The sequence below is a fragment of the Melozone crissalis genome, unplaced genomic scaffold (assembly GCF_028551555.1).
Source record: "Melozone crissalis strain CALT ecotype California unplaced genomic scaffold, PUWL_Pcris_2 ptg000068l_1, whole genome shotgun sequence".
In the NCBI taxonomy this organism is placed as follows: domain Eukaryota; kingdom Metazoa; phylum Chordata; class Aves; order Passeriformes; family Passerellidae; genus Melozone; species Melozone crissalis.
Window position 1 is genome coordinate 7926819 of NW_026535846.1, and position 18915 is coordinate 7945733.

The 18915-nt window shown below is 55.2% G+C and overlaps 1 protein-coding gene across 4 annotated transcripts in view; it reads right to left on the bottom strand.

Moving 5' to 3' along the window:
* DLG3 (discs large MAGUK scaffold protein 3) overlaps positions 1 to 18602 on the bottom strand; it is a 78328-nt gene extending 59726 nt beyond the window's left edge. For 3 of the 4 annotated variants that reach the window (XM_054289854.1, XM_054289853.1, XM_054289852.1), the window contains exons 1-4: positions 18529 to 18602; positions 16228 to 16359; positions 8364 to 8512; positions 6671 to 6820 (exon numbers count right to left, since the gene is read on the bottom strand). In XM_054289854.1, the coding sequence (XP_054145829.1) occupies positions 6671 to 6820; positions 8364 to 8512; positions 16228 to 16359; positions 18529 to 18544 (447 nt within the window). In that variant the 5' untranslated portion in view covers positions 18545 to 18602. The remainder of the gene's footprint in view (positions 1 to 6670; positions 6821 to 8363; positions 8513 to 16227; positions 16360 to 18528) is intronic. The other variant, XM_054289855.1, reaches the window with a different exon arrangement.
* Between the last annotated feature and the right edge of the window lie 313 nt (positions 18603 to 18915).

Sequence of the window (18915 nt, forward strand, 5' to 3'; positions counted from 1 at the left end):
GTGAAATGATCTGGTCTAAAAATACCCCTCAAGGGGGGCCAGCCTGGCAGGACACTGCTGATTTCCTGCACACGTGCAGGTGGGGAGCTGGTGGTGAGGCTGGGCAAGCAGAGCTGGCCAGGCAGGATGGTGTCCATGCCAGTGCTCTGGGCACAGACTGGTGTACCTGAGCACTGCCAGCCCCTACAGCTATCCAGGCCACAGGCTGCAGGAGGCTTTGCCTCAGCCTCAATATTTGGAATAATTTTTAGGTGCAATGGCAGCGAGACTCCTACAAGGTGCTTGGTGCCTGCAGGGCTCTGCCAGGTGCTGCCCTGGGGTGAATCCTTGCTTCCTGCAACAGGGCAGGGACTGGTTTGAAATGCAGCCACTGCTGCAGCCCCGCACGGTTTAACCCTCCCTGAGCAAGGCAAGAGGAGGCAGCACACAGCACAGAGCACCTTTCCAAGGGCTCACGCTTGGATTCACAAGAGGAATGGCTGATTTCCAAACCCACGCTCATTTACTGTCCTCCCCCTGCACTTCCCCCAGCTCCTACCAATGCTGAGGATAATACATCTCTCAGCGTAGCTTGATACTGATCCTCCAAATCCTAAAGACCATAAACCTTCATGAGCAGTTATCATGGCTGCTTTATTTATAACAGTGCCAGTACTGCCTCTGCCACCAGAATCCTGATCTCTGTCCAGCCTGATGCCATTAAGATTCAGTGACGTTCCCCCAGCTCCAGCACTCCAGATAGAAAGCAGCTGGCCTGCCAGGCTCTGCCTTCAAGCTTGGTTTGTTTCTATAAAAATGGCGAGGAGAGGAGGAGAGCTCGTTTGTTTCACAGAAATGCACCTGGGGGATTTGTCCTCACCCTCCTGAGGTGTGGGGTGGAGGACAGGGTGGCACATCCCATGCTCTGGCTCCACGTTTCCTGAGCCTCTGGTGGGTCTGTGCTGCAGGAGACAGGCTCCAGCTCTTTGCTTTGGTTGCAGCAGGAATATGGTCAATCAATCACCTGACGAGGCAGAGCAGGGAAGGAGAACCTGGTGCTGCTGTGTGGACCCTGCATCAGCACATTTGGGAAACTTGATGAGCAGAGCAGAGAGCCAGCAGAGGCAGTGCAGGAGCTCACAGCTCCTGGCCAAGACACCGATGGGGCTGGTCCCTGATCAGTCCCCATGCTGCTGGAGATGCCTGTGAATGGTCTTGGTTCTTGATTTCAGAGCTGCACACGGAACTTCTGAGTGTGGATCTCATCAGTGTGCAGGCTCTCCAGCAGCTGTGCTCCCCTGGGGACAGACAGACACAGACACTACATGGAGGCAAAGCTGAAGCTCTGATCTGGAAGCAGGATGGATGGATGGACTCCAAGCCTGTGTGGATGGCTCTGGAGCATGGCTCTCTGTGGGACACTCCCCAGAGCCTCCCCTTCACTGCTCCCTTTCTGCCATTGCATGGGGAGAGCTGCATGCACTCACACTTTCCAAATGCCTTCAAAACAGTGACAATGACTTGGGTGAATGGAGACACCACATCCAGCAAGATTTTCCTATGCTGCACAGCCAGAAACACCTTGTGTCTGCAAGGATCTTCCTTTTGCTGCTGGTTTTAGACAAGAAGTCCCCAAGTAGAGTAGGAATAGGTGACCATGCATGAGATTTTGGTTTGACAGCCTGGTGGCTCTACTGACTTCTTCATCCTTTGCTGAAGATGGATGTTGAGCTGGGAGAACTGAAGTCAAAGGATGTCCATCTCTCCAGCAGGAATAGCAAGCCTCTAGTAAAGCTGAGGCCATTCAACCCCAAAATGTCCACTGAAGTGACAGCTCCTACTGACACAGCCCTTCCTGACCCCCTCTTTGAGCAGCAGCCTCCCTGGGACACAGCTGCCCAGCTGGGTGTCCCTGCTGTTCAATGTGTGTGTGTTACTACAGACACACACCCTCTGGAGTTCAGCACTTTGGCTTCTGAGCCTGCATCTGCAGTGTCAAAACACAAAATCGCTGGAGAGCATCTGAATGCCCTGAGGCATCTGGGCACAAAGTGGCTCAAGTGACACTGGGCAGCAGCTTCTGGGCTGAGGGTTGCTGCTTTTCTTCTCTGCTTCTCCTAAAATGAACATGTTCTCTCTTTTGCTTGGGGATTCAATGGGAGAGTTCCCCCAGGAGCTGGTTTGTTCTGTGATCCCATTGCTTGAGCATTGGCCATTTCCTGGGATTTTGAGGTTGCAGAGCTGATGCTGATGGGCTCAGGTTGAGATAAAGCAGTGGCCTGGTGAAGTCTGGCCTGCAGCAATGGCCTCAGCTGCCTGCCCAGTCAGCCCACAGGGAGGACATGGGCTGGTGGGGACAGCAGGGCACAGGCAACCGAGCAGCCTGACAGGGGCTTCTTGCTGGGGCTGCATTCACTGTCAGACGTTCGCCCACACCAGAGATCTGCTTCATTTCCCTGACGCTCCTCGCAACAGCAAACAGCTCCGTGGTGCTTCCCCTCTCCTGCATCTCACAGAGAAAATGGAGAGCGGTGAGAATGCAGCCAAGGCAGGGAGCGGGGAGCTCACAGCCGGCATCATCTGCCACACGCCCATCCCATCCTGACCCTGCGCTCCCGCCCGGCAAAGGTGCAGGCACGGGAACGCCCTTCGGCCCGGCCAAAGGCACACTGGGAAAGAGGAAAAAACACTTGAGAGAAGGACGGAGAAGCAGCCAGCCGGTCGCCACGCCGGCGGCACAGCTCGCCTTTCTCTGCCAAATGCCCCAGGCAGCTCCATGGACTGTGTGGCACTCGAGCCGTGGGTTAGGGACACACGGATGCATCTTCTTGTGCAGCAGAGAGGGCTCCTCACACCCCGACAGGGCCTTCCTGCCGGAGCTGTGCCCTCCCTGGGACACAGGGACGGGAACCGGGGCATCTCTGGCCTCAGCCCCGACGGGCTGGAGCGCAGACCGGCCCTGTCAGGCTCAGAGGCACTGCACACCCCGCACGCAGCCGGGGCAGCAGTGACCCCTGCCAGCGAGCTCTCCTGCTCACCGGGGACTGCAGGGCACGCATGGAATGCCTGTCCTCTGAGGCAGCTCCTCGCACTCTCCATCATATCAGGACCTGCTGCTGCTCCGTGTCAGCTGTCAGGCCGAGGCAGGGCAGAGCTGTGAGCTGAGGAACGCCTCGGCGGGCGGGAGGGATGCTCGGGGGCGGGAGGGATGCTCGGGCAGGCGGAGGGATGCTCGGAGGCGGGAGGGATGCTCGGGCGGGAGGGATGCTCGGGGAAGGGATGCTCGGGGGCGGAGGGATGCTCGGGCAGGCGGGAGGGATGCTCGGAGGCGGGAGGGATGCTTGAGGGAGGGAGGGATGCTCGGAGGCGGAGGGATGCTCGGGCGGGCGGGAGGGATGCTCGGAGGCTGGAGGGATGGTCGGGGGAGGGAGGCATGGTCGGGGGAGGGAGGGATGCTCGGAGGCGGAGGGGCGGCCCCGCACTGGCGGTGACAGTCACAGCGGCTGCGGAGCCGCGCTGGGGAGCAGGAGAGGGTGGCAGGGGAAGAGCGGCGCTTCCTCGCAGGCGCAAAGCTCTGCTCATCAGCGGCATTGTTCCTCTTTCCTTTATCTTTACAGCTGGCTGCTCCCTGCACGGAGCATGAAAGCGGCGTTTGCGGAGAGCAGCAGCCTCCTCGGCAGCCTGGGAGCGCAGGCGAGTGACACCGGCCACAGCAGCGTCCTCCTGAGTCTTCCCGCAGCACAGGAGCCCTGAGCAGCCCTGCTGAGGCAACCACAGGGCTCGGGAAAAGGCTGGAATGAAGGGTTCAGCAAATAAAACCTCACTAGCCCCAGAACTCAGGCAGGGTTTTGCCTCTATTAGCCTCCACAGGGCTTTTTATCTGGCAAAGTCCCTTTGCTCTTGCCCCGTTGAGAGCTGAACATCTACTTTGCCACGGAGAGATGGTTTCAGCCCGCCAAGCCTCAACAGGAAGCACATGTTGCTGCTGTATTTACCGGCACCTCTTCCTTTGTAGCAGCCATTTGCACGCTGCAGGGCTCTTCAGAGCACACCCATATCCTTGCCAGCAGGCAGAAATTTCCTGTTCCTGGAAGCATTTGTGTGGAGAGACAATCTATTTGACACGCATCTTCCTGGCTGAAGCAGGTCATGGTAGCTTTTGCTCTGTTAACATTGCTGTGGAGAGCTGTGGGCAGGGGAGAGGACAAAGGCAGGGCAACGGAAAACTTATTTACATTGCTGGACGCAGTAAGGGAACTGCACTCAGTTCAGGTAGGAAAAGCCACTTCATTGTGTTGCCTTTCATCAGTGGCAGGGTGTCCACTAGAGCTCTCATTCCTGGGCTGATGGCACCAGGGTGGCAGCAGGTGCTCCCCTCTGCCCTGGCATTAACTCTCATCAACTTATACAAGCTTCCCTGGTTCTTCCAAATGCACTTGGCCAGCTCAGGTATTTTTGTGAAACCTGCTTTGGAAATGCCTGTGGCATAAAAAGCACACACTGAAGGCTGGAAAGCAGCAAGTCCTCATGGAGCAGGGCAGGAGCTGGGTGTGCAGGTGTTGTGCAGCCCTGGTGCTCTCCTGCATGCTGTTGCTGTTGAGAACTGACACGGGATGTGATGCTGGCAGGAGCTGAGGTGTCCTCAGAGCCTTCATGCAGGAGTGACAGAGGAGAAACAGGGCCTGTGCTGTGGTCCAGCAGCACAGCCTGCCCCAGTCTCCTGGGGAACTGCTGGAAATGCTTCCCTCTGTCAGGGCCAGGCCTGTATTCAGCAGTGAAGGTGACATCCTGGGAAAGGCTCACCACTGTGATGAAGAACTCTGCATCCCAGCACAGGGGCTGCTGCAGAGGAGCTGCAGCTCTCCAGCACTGCTTGGCTCCAGTTTGCAGGAAAGCTGCTGGGTTTCTGCAGAAAGCCAAGTTTCAGGCAGGACTACAGGCATGGCAATACCTGGCACTGAACACTACCATCCTCACAGCTTTTCACCTCCAGCTCCCTGCTCTGCCTGCAGCCATGCTGTGAAATGACCATCCTCTGGGATGGAGGAGGTTGCAGATGAGAGCTCTGCCAGAGCACAGAGCTCCCAGAGTCCCAGTCTGCCCACCCAGGTCCCCACTGTTCCTCCATCTCAGGGCAGTGACCCCCTGCTCAGGGCTGGCAGCTGCGGCCCCTGCAAAGGGGTGACCCCTAAAGCTCCAGCACCTGGCACCAAGGACTGGCCCCATGCTGCCACGGGCTAGGAAAGAAGGAGGCTGGAAAGAATGACAGGAATTATTTCAGGTCTGGAACAACCTGCCTCAACAGCGAGCGAGTGAAGAAGCCAATCTGTTTAGTTTATCTAAGGGAAAGTTAAGAGGGAACTTAGATGCATCTATAAATACCTACATGTTGGGAACACTCTGATTGCCAAGGTCCTTCATCCTAGCAAACAAAGGCAGCAAAATTTCCTTGCTGCTGGGAGCTGAACCAAGAGAAATACAGGCTAACAGTAAAATACAGATTTTTAATGTGAAGGATAAATAATCATCAGGCCAGCCAGGCCAGGGACAGAGCAGATTCCCCATTGTATGAAGCCTTACAATCAAAACTACATGTCTGCTGCTAAAGGAGACATTGCAACCCAGCCAGACATTTGGGGCTGGATGCAAGACTGCTGTACTTCATGGCCTGGGACACTTAGGAAGAAAATCCCTTAAAATCACAACAGAATCTGTTCCCAATTGCTCAGGCTCTCACCCCCTCATGGGTTTTGCCCTGTGATTCCCCTGTGGTGGTGTTTCCCACCCACTGGCAAATGGAAATCAGCAGCCAAGCTCATCTTCTTGTCATATCCAGAAAACCACTGTCTCACCCTTCAAAATCTGCTAAAGATATGGTGAATGATTGAAAATGCAGAGAGAAACAAGAGAAAAGGAGAAATTAAACAGTAAGAGAAAAAAATGGGGTGTTACCCATTTTATTGCAGTCCAGAAAAAGAAGGGAAACATTTAAAAAAGGACAGAAGAGAGGCAGTGCAATTTTTGTATTTAAAATACTTTGGAAGAATACTTAGACTTAGCAAACAAGCATTATTTCAAACTTTGCCAAGAAAAACAACATTTTCATATAATTTTAAATCTGTGGTGAGCTCCATTCTTCCTGGCCACTTCATCCTTCCCAAAAGTGCATTTTGCCCTTCACTCATCCCTAAAACTCCCCTCAAATGCGTAGCCCAAAGGATTTTCTTGCACCAGGTGGAGGCTGAGCTTTACGATGCACATCCAAATAAATGGTGTTTCCAAGTAAATAAGACAGCAGAGAAAAGCTCCCGGGAAGCTGAGGAACGGACCTGCCATTTAAGAGCTCGGAGAAAAAAATATGGAAATCTGCAACGTGGGAGCGTGCCAGCGCCGGGGGCGAGAGGGACGGGCCTGGGAGGATTTCCAGCTCCAGCAGCCTCGTTATTCCTGCGCCACATCCACCTGCCCTCCCAGCCCTCGGGGCTCACACCACTGCTAAGGCAAGGGGATGATTTCAGCACTGTCCAGCCCCTGGCACAAGTGACTGCTCCATTTTCTGGTGAGGGCATCAGCAGGACAGCCAGGAGGACACCCTGCCAGCCCCAGGGGAGGGACCGAGAGCGCGCGGCTCCGCGCTGTGCCCTCAGTGCCAGGCAGGGCGGGAGGCGGCGTGGGGCGCACGGAGGCTCACCTGGGGCAGGGTGCTGTGAGAGCTGAGCACCAGGCTGCACACGCTGGCTGGTGCCTCTGTCCGCCGTGCTGTCACCCGCACCAGCCGTGGCGCCGTCCCCGCAGCGCTGTCCCCCGCGGCGAGCCTCTGCTCACGGTCCCAGGAGCAGCCCTGAAACGAGACAAAGTGGGGGCACACGTGGGTAGGGCAGGGCAGCTGCCTCCAGGCTCTGCTCTGCTGCTGGAAGGGCCAAAGGGAGCTTTTCCCCATGGTGCCTTTGGTGGGCATCCCCCATCTCATGTCAGCCTGCCTGGCACTGGCCCCAAGGCCAGCAGGGTCACTGCAAGCAATCGTTTTCTGGCCCCAGACTCTGGGACTGTGCCATTGCTGGGTTGCATTTCACGTTTCAGCAACACAAGACATCTCAAACACATTTTTTTAGGGAAAGAAGGAGGGATTGGATGGTGTCAGTGCCAGGAAGCCCTGCCACTGGATGCTTTTTTCATCCCCCTCACAGATAGGGCACAGTGGAAGGAGCAGGGGCACTGCTCATACCAGCTGTGCAAGGCCCACAGTTGCTTCCCTGCTTGTTTCCACATTGATTTTTCAATGCCCTTGTTCAATCCTGGGGAGTCACAGACTGGCCTGGCCACAGAGACCGGTGGCTGTTGACAGCAGAGTTCAGAGTTGGGTGGATCAAGGCTACAGGACACCCAAAAAAACCAAAGCAGGATCCCACTGCTTATGGCATAACAGCACTAAAAATTTGTTCTTAAACACATACTGGAGTTGCAGGTTTCACTTTAACTAGAGGGACTGGCAATGTGAAGGGGGTCAAGAAAAAATGGACTGAAGCAGTTCCTGAATCAGAGGAACACAAATGTCTCCTGCAGTGATTGTGGGCTGTTTTTTGTCCTCCTTGTTCTTGATGCCCAAACTCCTTTAAAGTGTTCTTCCTTAGATGATATCATTCAGCTCCATCTTCCCTGTGTGACACTTAAATTTGGAGTACCCCAGGTATATGATGGGAAGCCAGTTCAATCTCTGAGGCAGAAAATGGTGTTTATCTGATAAGGTTATTTCACTGAAAGGAGGAATCCCTGAATTTTTGCATTTCTGCACAAGTGTTTCCCTAGATTAGGGGGATCAGTGAGTAGGGGATGGAGGCAGTAAGTGGGGGATGGAAAGAAGCCCTGCAAAGACATGAGGCAATTTTATTTACCTTGGCGCCTTTGAGATAACTGAGACCCTACTGCTCAATTCCTGCCTCTCCACCTGGTGCTCTATCTTTTAGAATGCTGTTGAAAATTGAGGAGAATGCAAATAAGAGAGACACAAGTTATCTGAAAGCTGGGAAAAAAATCCTGAAAAGGGAAACTTGAAAGACTCAACCTACTTCACTTATCAAAAGTGGCTGGATCAGAGAGCTGAAACGCCTCCATGGGAGACAGTGTCAGACAGGAGCAAATAATCCAGCTGCAACTGCAGAGCAGGAGCCAGAGCTGGAGCTGTTCACATTATGAGTAATTCAATTAACACTTGTGAACCAGAGAGGTTGCCTCATTAATGAGACAAGCTATCACAGAGAGTGTGGGAACAGCCTGGATGTGAGCTGGGCAGGGGCTGGTGGCCAGCAGCCCCTGTGCCCCTTGAGTCCCTCTCAGCACAGGACGTGCAGGGTCTGGCCCTGCAGCACCTCGAGGGTGGCTCTTACCTCAGGCAGGGTTTGGGGCTCCCTGGGTGTGACTGTGGAGCTGGGCTCGCTGTCCCCAAGCTGTTCCCTGGCTGTGCCATGACGTGAATCCAGGCTCGGAGACTGCTCGGGTGCAGAGCGCAGCGTGAAATCGTAGAATTCATGGATATCTGCAAAACAGCAGGAGGAACAGCCTCAGGACCAGGGGGCAGCCTGATGCCTGACAGCAGCCTCTGTGGGGTGCAGCACCTGTGACCTCCACTCTGCCCCCAGGGTCTGAGCCCTCTGGGGGAGGCTGGCACCCTAGGACAGGGCTCTGCTGGCACCCTGGGACAGGGCTCTGCTGGCACCCTGGGACAGGGCTCTGCTGGCACCCTAGGACAGGGCTCTACTGGCACCCTAGGACAGGACTCTGCTGGCACCCTAGGACAGGGCTCTACTGGCACCCTGGGACAGGACTCTGCTGGCACCCTAGGACAGGGCTCTACTGGCACCCTGGGACAGGACTCTGCTGGCACCCTAGGACAGGACTCTACTGGCACCCTGTGCTTGCTGTGTTGTTCACCATTCACCCTGTGCAAGGCAAGAGGTGTACTGGGGTGCCTGGCTCACTGTGCAGTGCCCATGGCTCTGGAAGGCAAGGGAATGTCCATGGAGAAGTCCACAGGGGCTAAGAGCAAACTCAGCTCAGCAGCATCAATCCAACACCCACCCTGTCCTGCTCTCCTCTAGGCTGTGCCAGCCCCAGGCATGGTCCCTGTCCCTGCTGCTCTGACAAGCCTCCTGCAGCAGGCAGCCCCTGCCTGCCCTGACTCTGATGGGCTATTCCCTCCCCATCACAGCACCCCCAGCCTGTGGAGGGGCTCCCTTCCCAGAGGACAGGCAGAGAAGCCACAGGGCACTCAGTGTACAAGCTCTAAAGCAGGTGAGTACAGCTCTGTTAGCCCCAGCTCCCTCCCTGGTATCTCCCCCTTTCCCCCTGCACACTGCCACAACAGGTATGGCACCCTCATTCTGGGCTCCAAGGACCTGAGGCTGCTGCTGTACACCACAGTGGCTTTAGAGAGAGGCAGGAAAATGGGGTAAGCCAGCCCTCACTGCTCCAGAGATAGTTTTGGGGTGAGACTGGGACCTGAGAGCAGGTAAAGCTCCAGAGGTGGGAGCCCAGCCCCTCTCCTAGCCCAGCCAGGAGGATTTTACCCTCTCCAGGTCACACACAGAGGATTCCAGGGAGCAGAAGGGCTGCAGTGGGCTCTGCTCCTCCCTAGGGAAGCTCCCACTGCTGCACACTCAAGCACTGCTGGCCCCTGTTATCCCCAGAGCCAGCACCTCCACAGTGGTCAACATATCCACTGCAGAAGTGTTTAATTTCAAAAAGGAAACTACATCAAAAGTGAGAACTTGTTTTTATGAAGAAACTGAAAGGGGTAACAAAAACTTGTGGGAGGCTCTGAGCCTATTTAGAGAGACCCACTGGGACACCAGAACAGACATGGAGTGTCTGGCTGGAGGATACTGTAAAGGCGAATGGGAGGAAAGCAAGGCTTGACTGCAGAGGAAAAGAGGCTATTGAAAATGAGAAGACATTCATCTAAACTGCTGAAGCTGCATCTAAATGAGAAAACCAGAATGGATGGTAAATGCTGTCAGGTTAAAGGTAAAGCTCCAAGAGGTCAGCCAAAAGAGTTTGGTAAACGCCTTCCAAAAGCCATAAAAAAAAGCCATAAATCCCTTCAAGCACCTGGGAAACAGGAAGCCTGGCAGAGCCTGCAGGGCCAAAAAGTCAAGGCAGCATAAATGAGCACTTGAAGCAGGAAAAGACACAGCAGGAACCTGAGATTATTTTCTGTACCTGCATCTGCTGTGGAGGAAGCTGGAGAGCCCCACTTCTGTGAGTGACTCCAGGGGCAAGCTGTGGCTCTGAGCTTGAGGGGGATGTGGCCACTGCCATGGCACTCCCTGGGAGCTCAGGGATGAAGCACCTGCCCTTGCCCTCCAGCCTGTGATTTCTCACCTGAAACTTTGCCACAGCCTGGCATCACGAGGTATTAAACACCCACATCACAGAGATTTCAACAGGAAATCTGGTGAGCACTGGCAGTGCAAGCAGGGACACGCTGGCCACTGCCTGAGGCTGGTCCCTGGCTGCAGCAGGATGCTCTCCCTAAGCAGGGACACCTAATGTATTTATATTTATGCAGCTGCAAATTTGTCTTACAGGTTCATCAATGCAGGCCTGAGAGAGGAGGGTCTGCTGAGCAGGGATAAGATCAAGTGAGGAGGGTCTGCTGTTCTCAGTGCTGAAAAATACAGCTTGACCAAACTCTAAGACCCAACCATGAGGACAGGCAAGACATGGAGCAGGGAGCAGCCAGAATGTGCACTCTGATATGGAAGTGAGAGTCAGGAGTGGTGAGAAGAAGAAACAAAAGAGCTGCTCGCACCTTTTTCAGCACAAAGCATACTTTGCTGACTAATATCTAAAAAATGCACATGACTGACAGTCAATCACTTTGTGCTATAAAAGGCCAGTCACACTTTTACACAGTGAGAACTTCCATCATACCTCCCTGAGGTGTGTGAAGATCCTTCCCTTGGGTGGGAACACCCCTGGAGGTCACTCCTCAGGCTGAGTCAGAGATTTGCCCTTGGTCATTGGTGTGGGTGAGTGACATCAATCTCTACTTAGTAGTTGTTTAGCTTGCTTAAATATAATTGCTTTAATATTGCTTCAAAACCAGTGCACTACACTAGTAATTATAGCTATCCATATTGTTTAGTAAATAATTCTGATTAAGTTCTTTTTTTTCTCTAATCCTTATCATTATAGTAATAAATTTAAACAAATAATTTGATATATTTATTTAAATACATTAGGATTATCATCCTTAATCCTGTGGGACAAAGTTGTATAAAGGTTCAATTACACCTGTATAATCCTTTAGACATACATCATTGACAAAGTCTGGGGCTAAATTGGATCCAGCTGCACCCAGGCTCCTCTCTGAGGATGAGTTTAGAAAGGAAGGGTGTCCTTTCTTCACCTCATGACTCAACATGAGGGCTTTATAATAAACTTTGTCTGGAGCTCCCACTCTGCAGAGCAGAGCAGGGCTGCACACCCAGGCACAACTCCCCATCCTCTCTCCCAGTGTTTAACCACGTGCCCAAGCACTGCAGCAGCACATCCCTGATGCAGATGGGACAAGAGCAGCTTCAACCCCATCTTGCAGCTCCCAGGGGCTGCCTGGTCTGTGAGCTCCCAGCTGTAGAGGCAAAGCTGATATAAATCTCAGCTGCAGGCAGAGCAGCTGGGTGCCCAAGGGCAGCCCAGCCAGGCTCTGTGGCTGCCCCAGTGCAGGGAGCACTGTGCCACTGCCTGCCATCATGCCACTGCCTGGCATCAGTGCCACTTTTGGAGCTGCTGTTTTGTGCTGCCAGGCTGTGTCCTGTGCCCTGGGAGACAGCTGGCAATGATGGGAGGAGTGGGAGTCCCCAGATGTACCCACCACACCTGGGGTACCCCTTCTACAGCCCCAGGCTGCCCCTGAAACCCTCCCAAACCAGACACGAGGCTGCAGCAAGCCCTCACTTCACAGCCAGAGACACTGGACTTTGTTTTTGTGCTAAAACATGTGCTAACCCTCTGGTTATAAAAATAATAATTGCGTAACAGGATAGCAGCAGCTTCTGGCTGCACGGATTACACTGGGAACACACAAAACTTTGCAAGAATGAAAACAGGATTTGAACAGCCCCATTGTGGGGGTGTGCTGCTGCTGGCACCCCCGTTTGTCACCCATCTGCTGCAGGAACACAGCCTGGGGCAGCCCAGCTGGCAAGGAGCCTGAAGGGCAGGAAATCTGTCCCCTGAAGCAGCCACTCCCCACCTCCAAAACCCTCAGCCCAGTTTAGGTGCTTGCCAGAAGAGAGAATTGTTGCTGGCACCAGGGATTAGAGGAGTTTCAGGATTGGTGGACACGGTTCAGGCAGCAAAGGACAGAAGTACATTTTAGGACACATGCACGTGGCATTAAGATAATATAAATATATGCTGGCTTCTCTCAATTCTCATGGGCATCACAAATTGCACACAAGTCTGCCTCACCTGTGCACTTTAAGAGCAGCACTACCTGAAAAGCCTCCATAAGAGGACACTGTGGTAGCAAAAGATGAAGCTGCATGTTCTGTCTCACAGCCCAGTTTCTGTCTGATGACATGTAAATCCATTCTGGATCTAATAAGGAAATGTAACTCAAGATTTACAGAGTTTATAATTTTTGGAACAAATTTTTCCTGGGGTTAACACATCAAATAAATGTCATTAAATATTTCCATAGCACCGGCATTTATGCACTAAAGCCTTGCCCTTGTGCCAGCCAGCACATGCACTTCCAGATTAATGCCATTTCTTCCCCAATGTGTGCACTGTCACCAGCTGCAGCACCCCAAGCAGAAAGCCCAGCCTTGCAGCAGACCCATTGCCATTCACACCCATGGCTGCCACAGCAGATCTTTTCCAAGCCAGCTGCAAGTTTCCATCCTTGCTATGGGCCAATCTGCAAGAGGAGGAGTCCTTGGGGTTGGGCAGCCTCCAGATTCCTCCAGTTTTCCACTCTGGCTCCTGCAGCCACCCGGTGAAGCCATTACACCATCCCCAGCTGTGCTATTGGCAGGCAAGTCTTGCTGGGGTTTTGCACCCAGGGAAGCACTGCCTGCCCCTCCTGCCTTTATCACATCAGGATGCTCATGAGGAAACTTTTGCGGGGTAAAAGGAGCTGCAGGGGAGGATTGGGAGCCCAAGCAGCTGACAGGACCTACAGAGATCTTCACTGGCCGGTGCTCAGGCACAGGAGAGAAGCTGAGTCCCAGAGGATTTTTGGGAGGAGCTGCTGGCAGCTGGGACAGCTGGACTCACACAAACCCTGCCTGTCCAGCTTCTCCCGCTGCACAGGGCACAACAGCCCCTTTCAGGCTCTGGGAAGGAAAGGTCAGGGAGCTGCTTTTGTGTGCAAGCCCCATCCTCCGCACCACACAAGAGACCAAGCACCTCCCTGAGGGGCTCCACGGAGCCGAGGGAAAGCGGGGTCACCATCGCCCCAGCCCAGGCTCCTGGAGCACCCCTGTGCTGGGCTGTTTCCTTGCAAGTCACGCACTTGGCTCCACAGCCTCAGACACGGAGAGAGGGGCCAGCAGAAGGGAGCCAGCACAGCCTGTTTTCCCTCTGCACAGCCAAGGAATTTCTTTTGTGCTGAGCAGGGTTTGGCACATTCCAGCAGGGCAGCTCCCGCAGCGCGGGCCGTGCCGAGCCAGCCGTGGCACCGCCGGGACAGGAGCTGTCCTGGCACGGGCAGTGTGCCCCCGGCACAGGCAGAGCCAGGACAGGGAGGTGGCCACAGGGATTTAAAGGGCTGGGCCGTGCTCAGAGGAGTCTGGCAGAACGTGGTGCATGTGCAGAGCAGTGCTGGGTATGATCACAGTGACTGACCAATCTGGCACAGCACTGGTGCATCCTGGACAGAACAGAGGCTGGGGCTTCTGGAGACCCCAAACCAGCTTATTCTTAAAAAAAAAAAAAAGCATACAGAAAGTCATAAACCTGGCATTTTTCACGTGGAGTAACTTGGCAAACCCCATGATGTTTGGCACTGCTGGGAGCTCTACTGTGGCCTGATGCATGTTGATGTTCTGTCTCCAATCAGTCAGTGTGTGCTCTAGGACAGCATTACCTGCAGGAGCAGGCAGCCTGAGGACAGGGATGGACCATGCTCACACATTCATCTTCCCCAGGGGCTGAAAACAGCAGGGCTGTGCTGCTGAAAGGCTGCAAGGGGAGGGAGCTCTGCAGCTAAAGCCTCTCCATAGCCAGAAGCTTCTGGCATGGCATGGGGCAGTGAGATGGGAGCTCTGCACTGAGCAGTGTCTGTCTCTCCTGCAAATCCTCCTCCCACACCGAGCCAGCCCTGTGACTCGGAGCAGACTTCAGACAGAGACACAGTGGCCCACTGGGAAAAGGAGGGGTGAAAATAAAAATGAAAATAGAAATGTTCCATCATCCTTGCAGTGCTGTTACTGTGCTCCAGTGGGTTCAGACCATGGACACGAGGCAATCCAGTGTGAGCCAGTTGTGTGTAGCCATAGTGAGCACACAGCCAGACACAATGTCCAAGCTGGGACAGAGACATTCTCAAGCCCACACTCCAAGGGGAAGCAGGGGGAGGGAGCTGAGGAGGGGGGGCGGAAGTAATTAATGCAAATTCCTAGTTTAGGTAAACACATCTAGAGAAAGGCTCGCTCTGGCACGGGGAATTAATATCCTGTTAAACCAGTTGAAAAGGTCACCAGTAAACAAGAGACACTCCCAACACTCCCTCGTGCCAGGGCTGATAGGACAGCAAGACAAACGGCGGAGAGCAAGGAGCAGGGACGCTGCAGCATCCGCCTGCCAGCCTGCAGCTGCAGCCAGCTCGTGTTCTCTGCAGCCACACTCCCTCCACAGCACTCCTGCACTAACAGCAGCACCCTGGGCCTTGGGAAAGCTGCTTTGCTGCCTTCACACAGCCCCAGGGAGGACTGGCCAGCATATGAAAGCAGCCAGGGGTGTTGGGCTAATGTCAGGTTGGTCAAGGTCACAGCCCTGCTGGGGATCCCTGCCTCCAGGCTGGGAATCACCTAGAGAGCAGGTTGTATAAATTAAGAGATAAGAAAGGAGATGTACACTGGGTCCATCAGTATGGGGCCCACCTGTCCTAGGGAGTGCACCCTTGGCACATTTCTGTGCTGCTGCTGGCACAGACATTCCAGCACAAGACCTTTAAAAGGACATGCTGGGACTGACTGGAAGTCTCCAGGTGATGCTCCAACAGCAATTGAGAAAAAAGGATAGAATAAAATTACTCAGGACACAGCATTCAACTTCATTTTCAATGGAAAACCTGAAGCACAGAGGAGCTGCTGGCAACTCATCTCTGCAGGCACAGAAGTGGAACTCAGACTGCAGAGGTGTGAAGAAAAGGTGAGAGCTGCCAAGAGAACAGCGAGGGGGAGCACCAGGGCTGAGACAGCCTTGGGTCAAAATGCACTGAGATTGAGCCACACAGCACATGTGGAGCTCTGCACCCTGGGGCCTGGGCCTCCTTCTAAGAGTGCAGAGCCTCTGGGATGCTTTCTCTTCCACCTCACCAGGGAAACTCAGCTTCTTTCCCAGGAGATCCAGGAACAGAAACCACCAGGGCTGCATACATTTCCCAAGACTCACAGTGACCAGAACTTAAGGAGAATAGCAAGATAGCTGTATTGCACAGAGAAGCTGCTTAGTCCAGAGAGACTTCAGCTGCATTTGTCTCAATCCACATGGAGGACTTTATACAGTGCTCAAAATGCCATTTTCCGGTGTCCAGCCCCAAAAAAGCCTGGCTGTTAAGTCATGTGTGAAATGGAACTGCTGGAACAGTGTGTTTCTCACAAGTGCTGGTGGGTCCAAGCACAAGAAAGAACAGAATGCCCCAATGGAGCTCGGGTACATGCGGGTTCTCTCTTAAAGACAGAAAAATCCAGTTTTCCTTCCTGGACACACCTGGGCTGCACTGCACAGAGAGCACTCACAGCAGGGCACGGTCCCTTAGCAGGTGCTGGATAGAACAGGCATGGCCTGATTGAGAAGGTGTTACCCCTTGTCCTCAATAGACTGAGGAATGCTGTTCTCTAAAAACACCCAGTGATTGCAGCCCTGCTATCTCCTGCCCAAGCCCTGGAGGGGAAAGACAGCCCAGCTCCCTGGCACTGCATGCCACGTGTTTCCACAGAATGCACTGGCATGGGATCAGGCTCCCAGGAAACCCCACTAAACACAAGGACTGCAAGGGACTGCAAGGCAGGGGCTTACCCAGCAGAGCCTGGAAGAGTTCACTTTGGAAGATGTGCGAAACTTTTCCAATGGAAGCTTTTAACTCCTGCTCCTCCGGGGACCGCAGGGTGCTTTGGTATCTGGTCAGAATTTCCACTGCCCGTTCAGTGTCTGCAGAGATGACACAGGAGTAACAAGGGATTAACATTTTGGGATGCTATGCGAGTTCAGCCTAGAATAATGCCTCAAGCTGCCTTCCAGTCTGGATTTTAAAAAGTCAGACAGCCACAAAAGCAGCCTTCCTTACACACACCTGGGAAAGCCAACCCTGCTGAGAGCCACTGAGGGCCCACAACAGAGACCTGGGCAGGAGGAGAGGCAGTTCTGCCACCAACCCTGAAAATCAGGGACTAAAATCAGATTAACTCTGAACCCTGTGGCACTGGGCAGGCTGAACACCTCTGCCACCTCCCAGGCACAGAAGCTGTTGAGGAGCTGGACATATTCTGGTTGCACAGGGCTATGAATACTACTGCAGGAGCTGCAGCCTCCCACATAGGGCCAGATGGCTGCAGCAAAGCTGAGCGTAGGCCCATTCACGTAGTGCAAACAGCTCAGCTACAGGAGTGGCAAAACTTGGGTTGCTACAGGGTGAAGCACAAGAAGCAGCAAGCAGCCGTGGGGCAGCAGGAGACAAGTGGGACAGGAACACGATGCCTTGGGGTCAGAGGAGATGCTGGTGAGGAGGGGAGCTGGAGGCTGCCATGAAGCAACGTTTCGGTTAATGACTGGGCTAGACATAGCTATGAGAAAAGCCTGGACCTAAAATAGTGGAGCTGTGATCTCCCTGCCTGGACATCTCCACACTTCTCTGGGCAGACAGCCAGAGCTGCCAGTGCAGCCTCAACCTCAGATGTGACCCATGTCTCAGGCAGGTGGTGAGCTCCTGTGGACCTTCAGACCATCCCTGCCCCATCAGTGGATGTTTCCCTTTGTCACCCAGGCAGACTGCAGACAAAGAGTGTCTGTGTGGGAAGGCAGGGAAGCTGTCCCGCCACTGCTGGAGACTCATCTTTTAAACCAGGAACTCATGCAGAAAGGATGACCCTGCTCATCACAGGGCTCTCGAGAATTCAGGTCATCAGACAAGGGGGCCTGTGTCTGCTTGGGTACGTGCCACCTGGTGTCCCAGCTCATCCAGCCTTCCAGCTTCTCCCTGGCTGAAAGGAAAGGGAAAGGGGGTCCTCCTGCCTGTGCCACCAGGCCACACTGACTCATCGTGGGAGCAGAACAGGGAAAGGAGTCTGGTGAAGCATGAACAGCTTTGACTTGGAGCTGGGCTCCAGACTTGCTCCAGGAAAAGTAGGGACTCCCCTGAGCTTTATGGCAATCCTAACCCCGTGCTATTACTTAGAGCTTCCTTTTCTGCAAGATTAAACAGTGGCTTCAGACACTGCCCAGCACACCATGAGCAAGGCTGAGGTGTCACTGCCTGGTCATTCCTGACCTTATCAGCAGAACTAAAGAAGCTCATGGAGAGCTGGGGCCACCACACCAGGATACAAAGATTGTGAACCTGGTGTAAACTTCCCATCACAGCCCAGGCTGTGCAGCAAGAGTGGCAGGCACCGCGCTGACCCCTGTGCTGCTGGCCACCCGTGCAGGGTGACAGCTGTAGCAGGGCACTGCTGTCCACCCGTACCTGGTGACAACCCGCGGCAGCAGGGCACTGCTGGCCACTCATAGTGGGTGACAGTCAGCTGCGGCAGGGCACTGCTGGCCACCCATAGGGGTGACAGCCACCTGCAGCAGGACACTGCTGGCCACCCGTACCGGGTGACAGCCAGCTACAGCAGGGCACTGCTGCCTCCCCATCTGGGCAAGTGCTGTGCACCCAGCGTGACAGGGAGACCACAGTACCCTTCCTACAGCTCCCACTTCTTGGTGTCCAGGGCCCACCTCCACGTGCCTCAAGGCGCATGCAATCCCACGTACAGGAAGCCCCTTCTGGCAGAGCCCAAACCCCCATGGCCGCTCTCCTTCCTCCCCGCAGCACGCAAGGGATCTGCAAGCAGAGCATCCCACGGCCACCCACTCTTAGCCACGGCAGCACAACGTGTCCACAGCCCGAGCAGGGCGTGGAGCGAGAGCGCCCAGTCCTGGGGTGTTAACCCCAGGCTCGCACGGCCGCCCGTGGAGGGGAGCGAGGGCGGGAGGTGCCCGGCAGGACGCGGGGCACCGGGCGCGGTCCCAGCGCGGGTCCCGGCGGGGCAGACACTTGTTGAGCGCGGGGCCGCGGCGCCCGGCGCGGCAGGCAGGGCCGGGCAGGGCGCTCCTTACCTTCCCGGCGGATCATCGCTCCGCCGTGGCCGACGGCCGCTCCGCTCCGTGCCAGCCCGAGAGCGGCCGAGCCACCGCCCCCCCCGCCCCGCCCCGCCCCGCCCGGGCCGGCCGGAGCCGCCCCCCAGCCGCGGGCACCGCCTCCGGGAGCGCCCCGCCACCGCCCCCGGCGCTCCGAGCCCGCCGGGCCGCGGGCAGGCTCGGCCTGCGCCCCGGGAGCCGCGCCCCGCCCGGCCTCCCCTCGCTGCCCGCTGCCGAGGGCCCGGCCGGTTCCCCGCGCCGGCGGTGCGTGGCACGGAGGCGCCGCGGAGCGAGCCCGCCCCGGGCCGGTACCGTCCGGGCTGCGCCGGCTCCTTCTCCGGGCCGGCAGCGCCGCCGGCAGGGGAA